At 35.1% G+C, this 12,820-nt stretch overlaps 1 protein-coding gene across 6 annotated transcripts in view; it reads left to right on the top strand.

Annotated features, from left to right (window-relative positions):
* Nucleotides 1-12,820, top strand: part of LOC128219874 (uncharacterized) — a 30,628-nt gene that overhangs the window by 9,555 nt on the left and 8,253 nt on the right. For 2 of the 6 annotated variants that reach the window (XM_052928009.1, XM_052928010.1), the window contains exons 4-10: nt 656-746; nt 1,178-1,288; nt 2,043-2,147; nt 3,874-3,973; nt 5,114-5,241; nt 5,351-5,588; nt 8,656-8,703. In XM_052928009.1, the coding sequence (XP_052783969.1) occupies nt 687-746; nt 1,178-1,288; nt 2,043-2,147; nt 3,874-3,973; nt 5,114-5,241; nt 5,351-5,588; nt 8,656-8,703 (790 nt within the window). In that variant the 5' untranslated portion in view covers nt 656-686. Of the gene's footprint in view, nt 1-655; nt 747-1,177; nt 1,289-2,042; nt 2,148-3,873; nt 3,974-5,113; nt 5,242-5,350; nt 5,589-8,655; nt 9,903-12,820 lie in introns of all 6 variants that reach the window. The other 4 variants (XR_008258680.1, XR_008258682.1, XR_008258681.1 and 1 more) reach the window with 4 other exon arrangements.

Genomic DNA, 12,820 nt, shown 5'->3' on the forward strand with positions numbered 1-12,820 from the left:
CACTGTTTGAAACAATCAGTCTTTAATAAAATTAAATATTACATAATTGTTTTCTATGGTACCGAATAAAGCTTCATATATGTTATTGATATATGACCTATAGAATGATCGAATAGTTATAACATGTGACTTACTAGCTTATATATCAGTCGATCAAGGGGTATGACTAAAATGGTGAAATTCAAAGCATGGACCTTGCTACACATGGGCATATTGTCACCTGTAACACATGTACAACGTATCATGTGTCGCAAATGCATAAGTGTCTAAGGATGTCACGTGGTGATCAATTATTTTCTTTTGAATTTTTTTTTAAATGAAACCCCTTTTGAGATGTTGTCGGTTGTCCACAGATCCGTCTGTATGTGTAAAGTCAAAGCTTAGAATTGTTTCTCTTTAGTCTCATACAGCTAGAACTTAAGTTGAATTTATTAAAACCATTTGATCACTTCTTGTCCATGGTCAGCTTGTGACCACTGGTAAAGGCCAAATTCGTTGCGCCTGGCTTACTTTATAACTGTTAAGAATTTAATCCAAACTTCTTTTTAACTATGTTGATAGTTTAACACAGTTACCGCCCGAGCCAGTTTATTCTTTGCAATGAATGTAAATTTGATGTTTATTCCATCCGACTAATTCCGATACTTACTTTTAGATATGACAGCTTAGCATTGCATGGTCTAAATATGTCAAAACCTGATGAAGATACAAAGACACCTAGAGAAAGTGGTCTTAAAGGTAGTCAGGTATGTGCTGAAAGCCTATTAGGTATTTTCTATGGAACTAAAAGATGACCAACTATAAAAGTTATGAAGAGTTACTAAAACAAAATCTTTTGAAGTTCGATTTCTTAAGATGTTCTAACACAAACAAATGCTCTCGGAATTTTGGAATATTCAGTGTTACGGTTTCGATTGAATTGAGACAATAGTGAACTCACGTAATTAGTATATTAGACGCTATGTGTCTCAAAACACGACCAACCTATGTCATTCTCTTAAGCCAAAGACAAAGTCTTTAAAAGCAATAGTTTGCAACAAATGACGTACAACATATCCACACTGCGCAGTTCGTTGATGCATGAAAATTCTACTGCCTATGATTAGATTATTAACGTGCATATATACGTTTCATGTAATACGATGTGTCGTGATAGATATATTGTTTTATTTTACAGGAACAATCTTTTGCTGATCTTCGAGAGACAGGCGCTTGTGGAAATGGGAAAGCGAATGTTCCAGATCTTCCCCACACATCTAACAAGGTCACTGGAAGTCGTCCATCAGTTGTAAGTGAAGATCCTTTATTGAGTGAAGAATAATAATATCTGTCATGTGTTTCCGGTTCGAGGGCACCTGCGTTGCCAGATAACGAGGCTCTCCAAGTAACCGGCTACGCAGCGTGCCCGAGTGTCGGATTTTTCTATCCGGACCGGACACACATGATTGATTGTTTTTCTAGCAGATCCTAAATTACTTGTTTGTGAAAACAAAGACAAAGAAAAACGATTTTTTTGTACGTTTCACCAAAAAGCGCGTGCGATGATGTTTACTGACGTCATGACGGGCAGTAATTTTATTCACTGCATCCGTCAAGAGGTTCCTCCAATATGACGTCTTTTAATGGTTATTTTGATTTGTTTTGAAGCTATATTTTTGTAAAATTGATGCTTTTGGAAATCATCTATTGAAATATCATAATTATTGTTACATAAAGTGTATAATATAAGAAATAAAAGGTATTGAGATTTACCACCCAAGAGATACATAACGGTTTCGATTGAATTGAGACAATAGTGAACTCACGTAATTAGTATATTAGACGCTATGTGTCTCAAAACACGACCAACCTATGTCATTCTCTTAAGCCAAAGACAAAGTCTTTAAAAGCAATAGGTTGCAACAAATGACGTACAACATATCCACACTGCGCAGTTCGTGAATGCATGAAAATTCTACTGCCTATGATTAGATTATTAACGTGCATATATACGTTTCATGTAATACGATGTGTCGTGAAAGATATATTGTTTTATTTTACAGGAATCATCTGACTTTCGAGAGACAGGCGCGTGTGGAAATGGGAAAGCGAATGTTCCAGATCTTCCCCACACTTCTAAAAAGGCCACTGGAAGTCGTCCATTAATTGTAAGTGTAGATCCTTTATTGACATTCGGAGCTCCTCGGTTATCTTTATCGAAAACAACCTCGGATGTATTTGGACGGTTTACATACTCAAAAAGGGGCACGTTTAAGTCCGCTGCAAGTAGATCGCGTAGTAATCTTATTTAGCAGTTAAACTTTATGACTTTACTCGTGGGAATCCTAATGATTTTTGCTATAATTCACTTCACTGGCAATCAATATAAACTTAGATCAATAAATACAACTCTAAAACACTACATTTAAATAAAAATATAATTCAAAATTTTACGAACTACTTCAACTGATATACCCGCATACATCCGAGGTTGTTTTCCATAAAAATGGCCGAGGAGTTCCGAATGCCTTTATTGAGTGAAGAATAATAATATCTGTCATGAATTTCCTGTTCGAGGGCACCTGCGTTGCCAGGTAATGAGGCTTTCCAAGTAACCGGCTACGCAGCGTGCCCGAGTTTTTTTCCATCCGGACCGGACACATCTAACAAGGTCACTGGAAGTCGTCCATCAGTTGTAAGTGAAGATCCTTTATTGAGTGAAGAATAATAATATCTGTCATGTGTTTCCGGTTCGAGGGCACCTGCGTTGCCAGATAAAACAATGACAAAGAAAAACATTTTTTTGTAAATTTCACCAAAAAGCTCGTGCGATGATATTTACTGACGTCATGACGCGCAGTGGTTTTATTCACTGCATGCATCAAGAAGTTCCTTCATTATTTCGTCTTTTAAGGGTTATTTTGATTTTATGAACTGTGCTGTTTGTGGTGTTTTGTGCTGTTCTTCCATGTTTTTGGTTGTATTTTTTTGTTTTTGTGTTCTATATTTTTGGCGTTTACACAGTGCCATTAAACCCGGTTTATATTTAAACTTTTTGCTACTGAGCTTGATTCTGTAGTTTTGAAATATCATAATTATGGTTACATAAAGTGTATAATAAAATAAATAAAAAGTATTGCGCCATAGCGCATGACTCATCTATGAGATATCAATAGATTATTTCCATAAACATTAATTTTACAAAAAAAATCTTTAAAACAAAACCAAATAATCCTTAAATAACGTTATACTGAAGGAACTTCTTGACTTATGCATTAAAAATACTGCGCTTCATGACGTCAGTTAACATCATCGCACGCGCTTTTTGGTGAAATGTACAATGTGCTTTTTCTATGTCTTTTTTCAGAAAAAATATAATTCAAGGTATACTTGAAAAAAACACACCCTTTTATGTGTGTCCATTCCGGATTGAAAACCCGACCCTCGGGCACGCTGTAGTGCCGGTTATGAGGCTTGCCGAGGCAACGCAGGTACCCTCGGGTCGAATTTTTCTATCCGGAACGAAAACATAATTATGATATTATTATACCAGCACGGCTATATATATATATAAAGACAATAAACAGTGAAACATAGTTTGGTTAATCCAGAGAAAAGGCCAGATAAAATTTGACAATCATCTGAATCTGTTAGAGAGGTAAAAAAAATCAGGATTAGTGTTGACGTTTAGTCGTAGAAGACATATCGTTTTATCAATTGTTAAACTGTTAAATGATTTGTAATTAGATGTATATCACTGAGATCGTTTTATTAATTCAATGGTACAAATAATTTCAAATAAAGGTCCAAGAATTTCCTATAATTTCCAACTACATGCGAATATCAGGTTTGATGAGTGTACTTGGTTTGTACGTTAAATTTCCTTCTATATAGGATACCACCCAAAAGCAATGTATGAGGCGAAGAGATGCGTCTGGTGATGAGAATGACGGTGCATCCTTAATAGGAAAAACTTTCGGCGATGATGAGAAACGTAAGACTTTTTAGCTGAAATTGACAACCTTAGCAACTACTTTTATCCATAGCTACAAATGACTTCTTTAGCAAACAATGACTTCGTTCGCAGCCAAAATCAACCTTAGCAACCAGATAAATCCAATGCATCCTCTTACATTCTTATTGACCAATTACTTCGTCAACCTCTTACCTCCTAATTGACAAATAACTTTGTTTGCAACCAATGACTTCCAAAGCAACCAAGGACCTTCTTAGCTACTTATGACTTCCTTTGCGTTTCAATGACCAATGATTTTCTTATCAACTACCAACTTACTTGACCAATGACTTCATTAGCACGTCATTACTTCTTTATCTTCCTTCATCCGTAACAATCAATAGCGAACTACTTTCTTAGCAACCAACAACGTTCAAAGCATCCAATGATGATCTAAGCAACTACCTTCATTAATAGCAACAGTGACTTCCTTGTCAAACAGTGACGTCCTTAGCCACCATTGACAGCCTTAGCAGCCATTAATATTCTTAGCAAACACGAGATTCCTGACCCAACATTGACTTCCTAAGCAATCAATGACTACCTTACCAACTATTTCTCGCTTAACAATTATCTACATCCATGGCAATTAATGACTTTCTCGGCAACCATTGACGTTCATTGCAACAGTCATTTTCTATTGCCATCATATTTTTGTCCCTTGGGACAACCAGCTGACAACCTCTTGATATTTGCTGGCACTAGGATTGAAATTCCTTAACAAGGACTTAACCCCTTATCAATCATCAAATTACTTGGCAACCACTTACTTCCATAGAGAGCAGCAACGCCCATAATAACCACTGACATGCAGTATAGGGACATCTTGGCCCTTTTGTTCAGATGTACTTACCATTTGTATTATGAACTACTAGTATGTAAAACTATTAATGACAAATATTTGTATTGCTAAAGAAAATATGAATTGTAAATGTTGTATAAACAGGTACATTTACCTAGTAAAGTCGTTTTAGTTAAGTCGTTATTATCATGATTCATTTAAAAATGATCTTCAGTCAAATGATTTATAGTTTTATATATATTTTATATCTATATTTATAAGATATTCGATATAAACATCACCAATTTTCTTATGGCAACATTTATATCAATAATTAGAAAATAATGGACAAGTCGAGCAACGCCTTCTTCCGAAAGATAACTGCAATACCATTCTTACCCTTGACATGGAATCCGAGAAAAACAAGGAAACAGACAGCGTGAAAACACCAGAAAAGAATGGATATGTATGCTATTTATTCAAAAATTCACTACGTTTAATATGAATTGATAACGTCCTTTCAAATAAATATATACCGGGCTCATTAAATAAAATAACTTTAATCTTTTTTGTAGACCTCTTCGATGCAAAGTTTGAACTGGGTAATATATGTGGAGACCGATGCTATTGTAGCACCGGTGGCATTTGCATCCAACGACAGAGATTTGTCGGCACAGAATGGCGACAATGAACGCGAAGTCCGAACCAACGTGTTGCGCCAGACTGGTATATCAAGTGAAACACCAACTCCTCTAACGAATGTTTTGACTGTTGCAGTACAGACAAGCGATGCTCCAAATGATGACAGTTTAGGTTATATTTTGCTCAAAGAAAAATAGGGGTATTGTCATTGCCTAAGTTTCGTAGTAGTAGCAGACGTCTTGAATGTTTTACTTGAACCCGGACGTCACAAACGATATATTTACAATAATTTTAAGATTGTTAAAAGTAACATAACACGTGTGCTGCAAGGTCCGTACGTCTGGGTTTAGTAAGTGTCGAGTTATGACCATTGACTCAAAACAGCTACAACAGTCGAACGTTGGTTCTTTATTTTCTTTTATAAACTTTGCTAGTAATCGATTATTTTATTATGCCCACATGCAAAGAAGTTGGTGTATATTGCTTTGCGTATGTCGGTCCGTCGTTCGGTCAGGCGGTAAACAAAACCGTTGGTCATGACCTGCAAATGACCCATTTTGATTTGAAGTCAGCAGGTCAAAGGACAGGGTCGCGGCTCCCTTGAGCATAAAAAGCTTGTCTGGTTGATAACAACAGCGTGCTTGAGTCTAAGATTCTTAAATTTGGTAGGAGGTTGAACAAGACCTGCAGAAGCCCCCATTGATTATGAGGTCAGCAGGTCAAATGTAATGGTCACAGTCATCTAATACACATAAAGCTTGTCCGATAAATATAAAGACAGGGCCAGAAGTTGCCAAAATTGAAATTGAGGTAATAAGGGCAAAAGGCACGGCCATGGTGATCTTGTTTATACAGACTATTAGGGTAAGGGTAAGGGTTAGCCCAAAAGTCAATTTCTAACGTGGAGGGCAATGTTGTACAATATGGATATCATTGCAATAATTCGTGTCTAATACATTACATTTTAACCTTTTTTTCTACATAATTATAACGTATATGTGAGAGCTCTTATAATCTTATTGTAGATGGGATTTCATATTTCAGATAAATTAATGGCGATTTGGTCGTGTACTGTAATCGCGTTTATTTTCCAATGAAAACGTCCGTCATAACCGATTATCGGGGACGTTAGTTCGAACCATTGGGATGCGAACACACGAGTTCTTCTAATATTAAAGCAATCTCAACAGCATGCCTGGACGAGTAATAAACGGAGAGCTGTTTTCTCTTGCCAACACTACCACATTGGCAGGTTATGACAATTCTGACCAGATGGGAAACTTTAACAGTCATAATGTTAATTCCCAATATAGTAGCTAACAAGGAAGGCGAAGCTTTGGACGAGTGTATGGCTGGCGACGGTTGAACTGTCATCAGAAGTAATCAGTTGCTTACTCCTGTCATTTTGTCCTTACCAACATAATCAATTCACATAAACTATTTACAAATTGAACTGCATGATTATACAAGCGATCAAGCGAGTCATACTTGACGGATTTACATATGGATTTCCTTTGTATTACAGTCCCATGCAGACATCATTTGCAACTAACATTAGGTCTACATACTCAGTTAGTGGCATAACAAAACATCGAAGGAATTAGCTGCAAGTCGTGTAGCACGCCCGTTTGTTTCAAGTCCAATTGCAAATCATTGCTTGTCACCTATTAGTCTGGTTCCTTAGAATATCAAATGAGAATTTAAGATGGAACACCATCTATCTGATCATGTTGGTAATTTTGTAAACGATTTTATTGACCTAGCCCTTTGCACATTACAATACACACATTTTGACAATGATACAAGGTCTGGGACAAAGGGTAATGCTTTTAAAAGAGGATATTAAGAGTGCATTTAGACTATTGCCGGTTCACCCAAATGCACTTGATTGGCCCGAGTTCCATTTCGGGGTTTAATTTTATTTTGATAAATGTCTGCTTTTTGGTTGTAGCATTTTTTTACAGTACCTTTGAACAAATTGCCACTTTTAAGGAAGTTTTCTGTGCGTAGAAAAGCATCGAGTGACAATCTATTACTTTGACGATTTTTGGGGTGGGGGCAGGCGCGTAACTAACGAATGTCAACATCTGATGTTTGTATTTGTCTAATGCATGACCGATTTTGTGGTACCATCGGCAGACGAGAAAACAGAGGGTCCAGTAACTATTCTTTGTTTGCTGTGTGAAGAGCTTGATTGCGAGGAACTAGATGTATATATGTCTCTAAAGAAAAATATGGCGGAAAATTGAAGGCGCCATGCTCCTGACTTGTGTTGCCATTCATATGATGGTCTTAACGATGGAACGATGGAATAACCTAGAAATATCAAACATCTAGTTATTTATTAAAGGATTTTATTTCCCTTGAACATTTAGTTCAACCTGGGTTGGGAGGATAAATGATGCAGGTTTTGCGGAATGTATTCATAAATTATGTTGGTTTCAATTACAACAAATGGAATGTAATAAGGGGCCAGGGTTGAGCCCGAACAGTTTAAAACTAGGTTTCTCCCGTGTATCCCCTTATGTTTGGCTATTAAGAATTGGAAGCTTGCGAAAATTGCATCGGGTATGGATAAAGGATATAATTCCGCAAAACATAATCATAAACACAGCATTAGGATTTTCTTGGGAAACACCTGTCGGTTGAATGCCGCTTGGAGCCCTTTCCGCATATTCTCTGACTACACCATAACCTAGGATAGTAACATTGGGATCAAATTTCTCCACATTTTATTCTCTATGTATTTTTTTTTTGTCCGACTAAGTTTATATGAGCCATGTAAATGCAATAGGTTCGTAAAATTGTGCCATGCCAGTATTATATACATTTCAGTATTTTAATGCAAAACATGAATACATATATATATATGTCCAGTCATTTTGTGGGTTTTTTTATGTCAAAAAATGATAGAGCATTATAGATATCATAGCGCATTTAACATATTTCAAAACTTATGTCACATTATCCCGGTCAGTTGTAAGAGTTCGTCAGATATTATTTATTTCGTTTATTTTATTAAACAGAAATCATCAAATCATTATATGGCAATAGCTGTCAAGTGGTTATTGCATTTGTGCTATCATCTCAAAGAGCAATGTCACGGAGCCCGATAGGAGATTAAAGTTTTCCCTCAATTATTTATATGAAGGTGTATCGCAAAAAAATGCATGCTCGTGTCGAAAAGTCCTTGTCCCCTGATACATATTCTCATGAATTTCATTATTTTTTGTTTAAGGTCGCAACGAAGTGGGATTTGTTGGTCTTCCTTCTGTAAGAAATGCAGGTACGTGAACTATTTTACCCTTTTGTTTACTCACAGTTGTTATTATTATGCCCCCAAACATAGTAATCGGACTGTTATCCGGCTGTTAGTCCGTCCGCCCGTGTAAACTGTTTCCGATCGATAACTGAAGGCAGATTGGGCCAATTAACCTCCAACTAAGTAGCCAGGTAGTTTATGATCAGCAGATAACCCGTATCGATTTTATGGTCAGTAGGTCAAAGGTCAGGGTTACGATGACAGTGAAGACATTTACCTGAACTTTTTACTGATCATTTGTTATATCTACTGTCATTCTAGGACATAGGTAAATAACCTGGTCGTCCCATTTAATACATTGGTACCGTTTATGCCGATAACCGATACAGACTGTGGTGTTATGTTTATTGAATAAACAATAAACATAACACCACAGGCTGTATCGGTTATCAGTTATATATATAAAATATCCACAAATACTGACTGCAACATTAATACACATAGAAGCTTTGAATTTATACAGTAAGAGGGGTTTTAAATGGGCTTTGGTGTCCATACAAAGGAACCTGATGTACTGATGAGAATTGTGACTATATATGTGGAATAAAGTGAACCAAACTTGAATCATGACTTGGGTAACAATGAGTAAATTAAGGATATTTCCATAAGTTTTAATGTTTTGTCATTAAAAAAATAATAAAAAAATAATATTACAACAACACATATGTGCTACATGTTGAATGAAGCTTTGAATGTTTGTTTTGTTCAATCAAAAGATCAATCGTAAAATAATGAAATACATCGACAGAGCTTGAGAACTATTTAACATCCGGTTGCAATTTTGCGGAATTCCACGAATAAGAAGGAAACGTTAACTGTCTGTCTGTTTTTGAATTGAAAAGGGAAACAAATTACGAACATGGCTGACTATCGTTATTTTCATCTGAAGAGAAAAGGCCTTTTCTGTATAAATAAGGCCGAAATCAGATAAATCATCTAGTTAAATGAACAGTCGTTGGCACTTACCAACATTCAAAGCTTAATATTTTGATTTATAATAGTGTGTATAATTGAAAATTTAAAGCATTATATCCCCCGACAATTTCGACTGTTCAAAGATATAAAGTGATAATAAGAACAGGCTAGACCGTGTAACGTTAAAAAGTTTTATGTCTTTTTATACGAGATACCGCCACCAGGGAACAATTGTCATAATCCCAGTGGTAAGTAGAATAAAAGTTAATGTTCAAGACTTAATAAACATTGGTCCAATTTTAACCAGCTCTTCTAAACCGATGTTTTAACAAATACATATGTGTCTGGAAGATGGTAGTAGTGGGTTCTAACATTCATGTTTCGTGAAAGTAGTACGTTTGACTACACGAAACAACACGTCTGCAATACCTTTTACTTTTTAAATAGTTCATACGCAGTATAATTCCAGTATATATTAAATAACATCATAGAATAATAAAAAGTCCACACGGTCTATCGGACCGAGCGGACAACAATCACTAACTCTGGTGCTTTGCGTATTGCTAAACCTCCTAATATTCTATTTCCTTAAACTATTTAATACAAAGCCAAACTCTACACAAAATAAACCTGTTTTACTGCGAACAAAGGGAGCTCACATAATCTGGTCATGTGACAATCAAAACTCCATGCATGACCGGTTTAAACACAATTAAAGTAGCATTGTTTTAGTTATTTAATTATTTTCTAGGGGAAGCAACTACTAAAAGAACTAAATCTACATTTAGACTTAAATATATTATTATACCCCCTTTACTACTACATACATCACAATTACAATGATAAAATATTCTCTTGTTACTATATAAGTAACTTGTCAAAACATACACCTTAAGGACCTTCTACAGTGCAAATGTTAGTTTGAAGGACCAAAACATAAATGTTTTAAAAATGTTTAAAAAATCATTTTAGCGTTAGTTTTGACGTTTAATATTTAGCAAGCAAATACATGCATCCGTTGCAACATGTGTAGGTGTAATGAGGAGGTGATCAACTTTTATAGAATACAATTTTATGAATTTTTCAATCAAAAAGCATTATTTAGGAAATGCTTTCTTCTTTTTTTCTTCTTTTTGAATTTGCCAAAAGCTTACAATCCGCTTATTAGTTCATAAAAATCGCTATTTCATACAATGTGTACATACAAAAACATAAAACAAGGGTATAGCGAGAAAGTAACATGTCTTTGAGTAATAAGTGCTTAAGGGCATGCTTAAGTCTTTTATTATTGTTTTTATGAATTTATTACTCCAAATAATTTCCTTCCTAAAAGTATAATAGTTGTAAGCTGTTTTGGGTTGGTAATCAGCCATTTGCGTGAAATGAATCCATATTGACAGTCATTGTTTATTGAATTTGGTTAATCTATTTATATTTGGAGCTATAGGTTTTATAGATTTTATAGACTCTATGCTGATGTGAAAGATGCTGAAATTCTTTCCGAACTGGTCAAACAGTACATTTAGTATTATTTTCCAGCTGGCGATGTCTATGTGATCAGGTGTGTAATCCATTTTATTTTCATTGTTTTAGAAAAGAACCCGAAATTTGTCAATTCTAAGCCGCATTCAACCTTGTTTCCAATAATTGTCGTGCGCTTTATTTCGTCTTTTTTTCCGTTCCAGAAAAATAAAAAATCATTGAATTTATTATCTAAATTATAGAATCGTATGTTACAATAGTTTGGGCTAGGTTTACAAGTAATGTAAGCTTACGTTTGTTCAATGCGTGTATAAGCTGTTTGCACTTTTCAATTCTGGTAGTCTAACTTAAATTTACACATTCATCTTTATCGTTACCAAAACAGACACCAAGAGATTTAACGTATCTAGTTGTAAATTTTATATCATATATCATATCGATATCATTTGGATAAGCCACTCCAAAGTCCATTTGTTTTTGTCTTGTTAAGTTTGAGACCTGATTTTTTCCCCCTAACATCTATTATATCTAGAACAAATGGTATATCTTTTTTTAAGATTTTTAAGAAATAGCGTGGTCATCTGCAAGCTGGATTACATTTAGGTGCTGTTCATGTATTTTTATACCTTCATTCTTATCACATGTATTCATTGGAGTTGACAACTGAAAAATAAGGTAGAGCGGAGAGAGGGCAACCCCGACGAACGCCACGTTGTAAATAAAAGGAAATTCATTCATTTTTTGCTATTTTAAATGTTATATTAGAAAAGAGGGTTTTCGCCAATCTTATAAAGGAATCTTTGAAGCCAACCTCTGTCAGGAAATTTTACGGAAATGTCCTTAAACAGAATTATTATGTTTTTGTGTCAAGATATTCAGGACAATCTGATTAACAATGAATCGCGGCTTGTGGTGGTTACAGGAATTTTAGAAAGATAATTGAATTTTTGTAACGAGGAAATGCATTATCTTCTTGAACATCTTTCTTAGTTGAAAATATATTATCAAGAACCTTCAAGGCATTGTTGATTGGGTTGTCTCGAGCATTTTGACGCAATAACATATTTATATTGCCGGCAGACTTTTCCGAATAAAATGCGAATGTTTTTTAACCAAAATCTGATAAAATCTTCTTTTGTCAAATTTGATCAACTTCTTATTATCCCAGACTATGTTGCAATGTGCGTGTGTTCCACTCCTGAAAAAATTGTTCCTCAAAACTAAGTTAAATGTGATAGATTGTCTAGTTCGTCAATTATCAGCTCTGTTCTGGTCGTATTGAGTTTGATTTTTCTGTGTATGAATTTACTTGATTCTGGTCTCTTAGACAGTTCAGATAACAAACAGGTCGTTGGAGCACAGTAGACACTAACCGCTTTCTGGTAATGACTTTAACAGACAGCTTAACGAGCATTTGCACCTCAGTTTCTGTGGAATTTCTTTAGACGTCCTAAATGATTAGGCGTACAATAGAGGCGGTAGATTTTGAATATAACTTTGTTTTGTTTCATTGGTTATTGCTACCTAAGTATCGTGTTTATTTGATGGATATTTTTATTAACTTTTGTATATATTATAACATCAGTAAATATTATACACATACTACTGTTGGACAAGTTACATATCAGTACTATACATGTATATATACGTATAACAAAAATATACAGATTATGTTAACAGTATT

Source organism: Mya arenaria, chromosome 15, assembly GCF_026914265.1.
Source record: "Mya arenaria isolate MELC-2E11 chromosome 15, ASM2691426v1".
Taxonomy (NCBI): Eukaryota; Metazoa; Mollusca; class Bivalvia; order Myida; family Myidae; genus Mya; species Mya arenaria.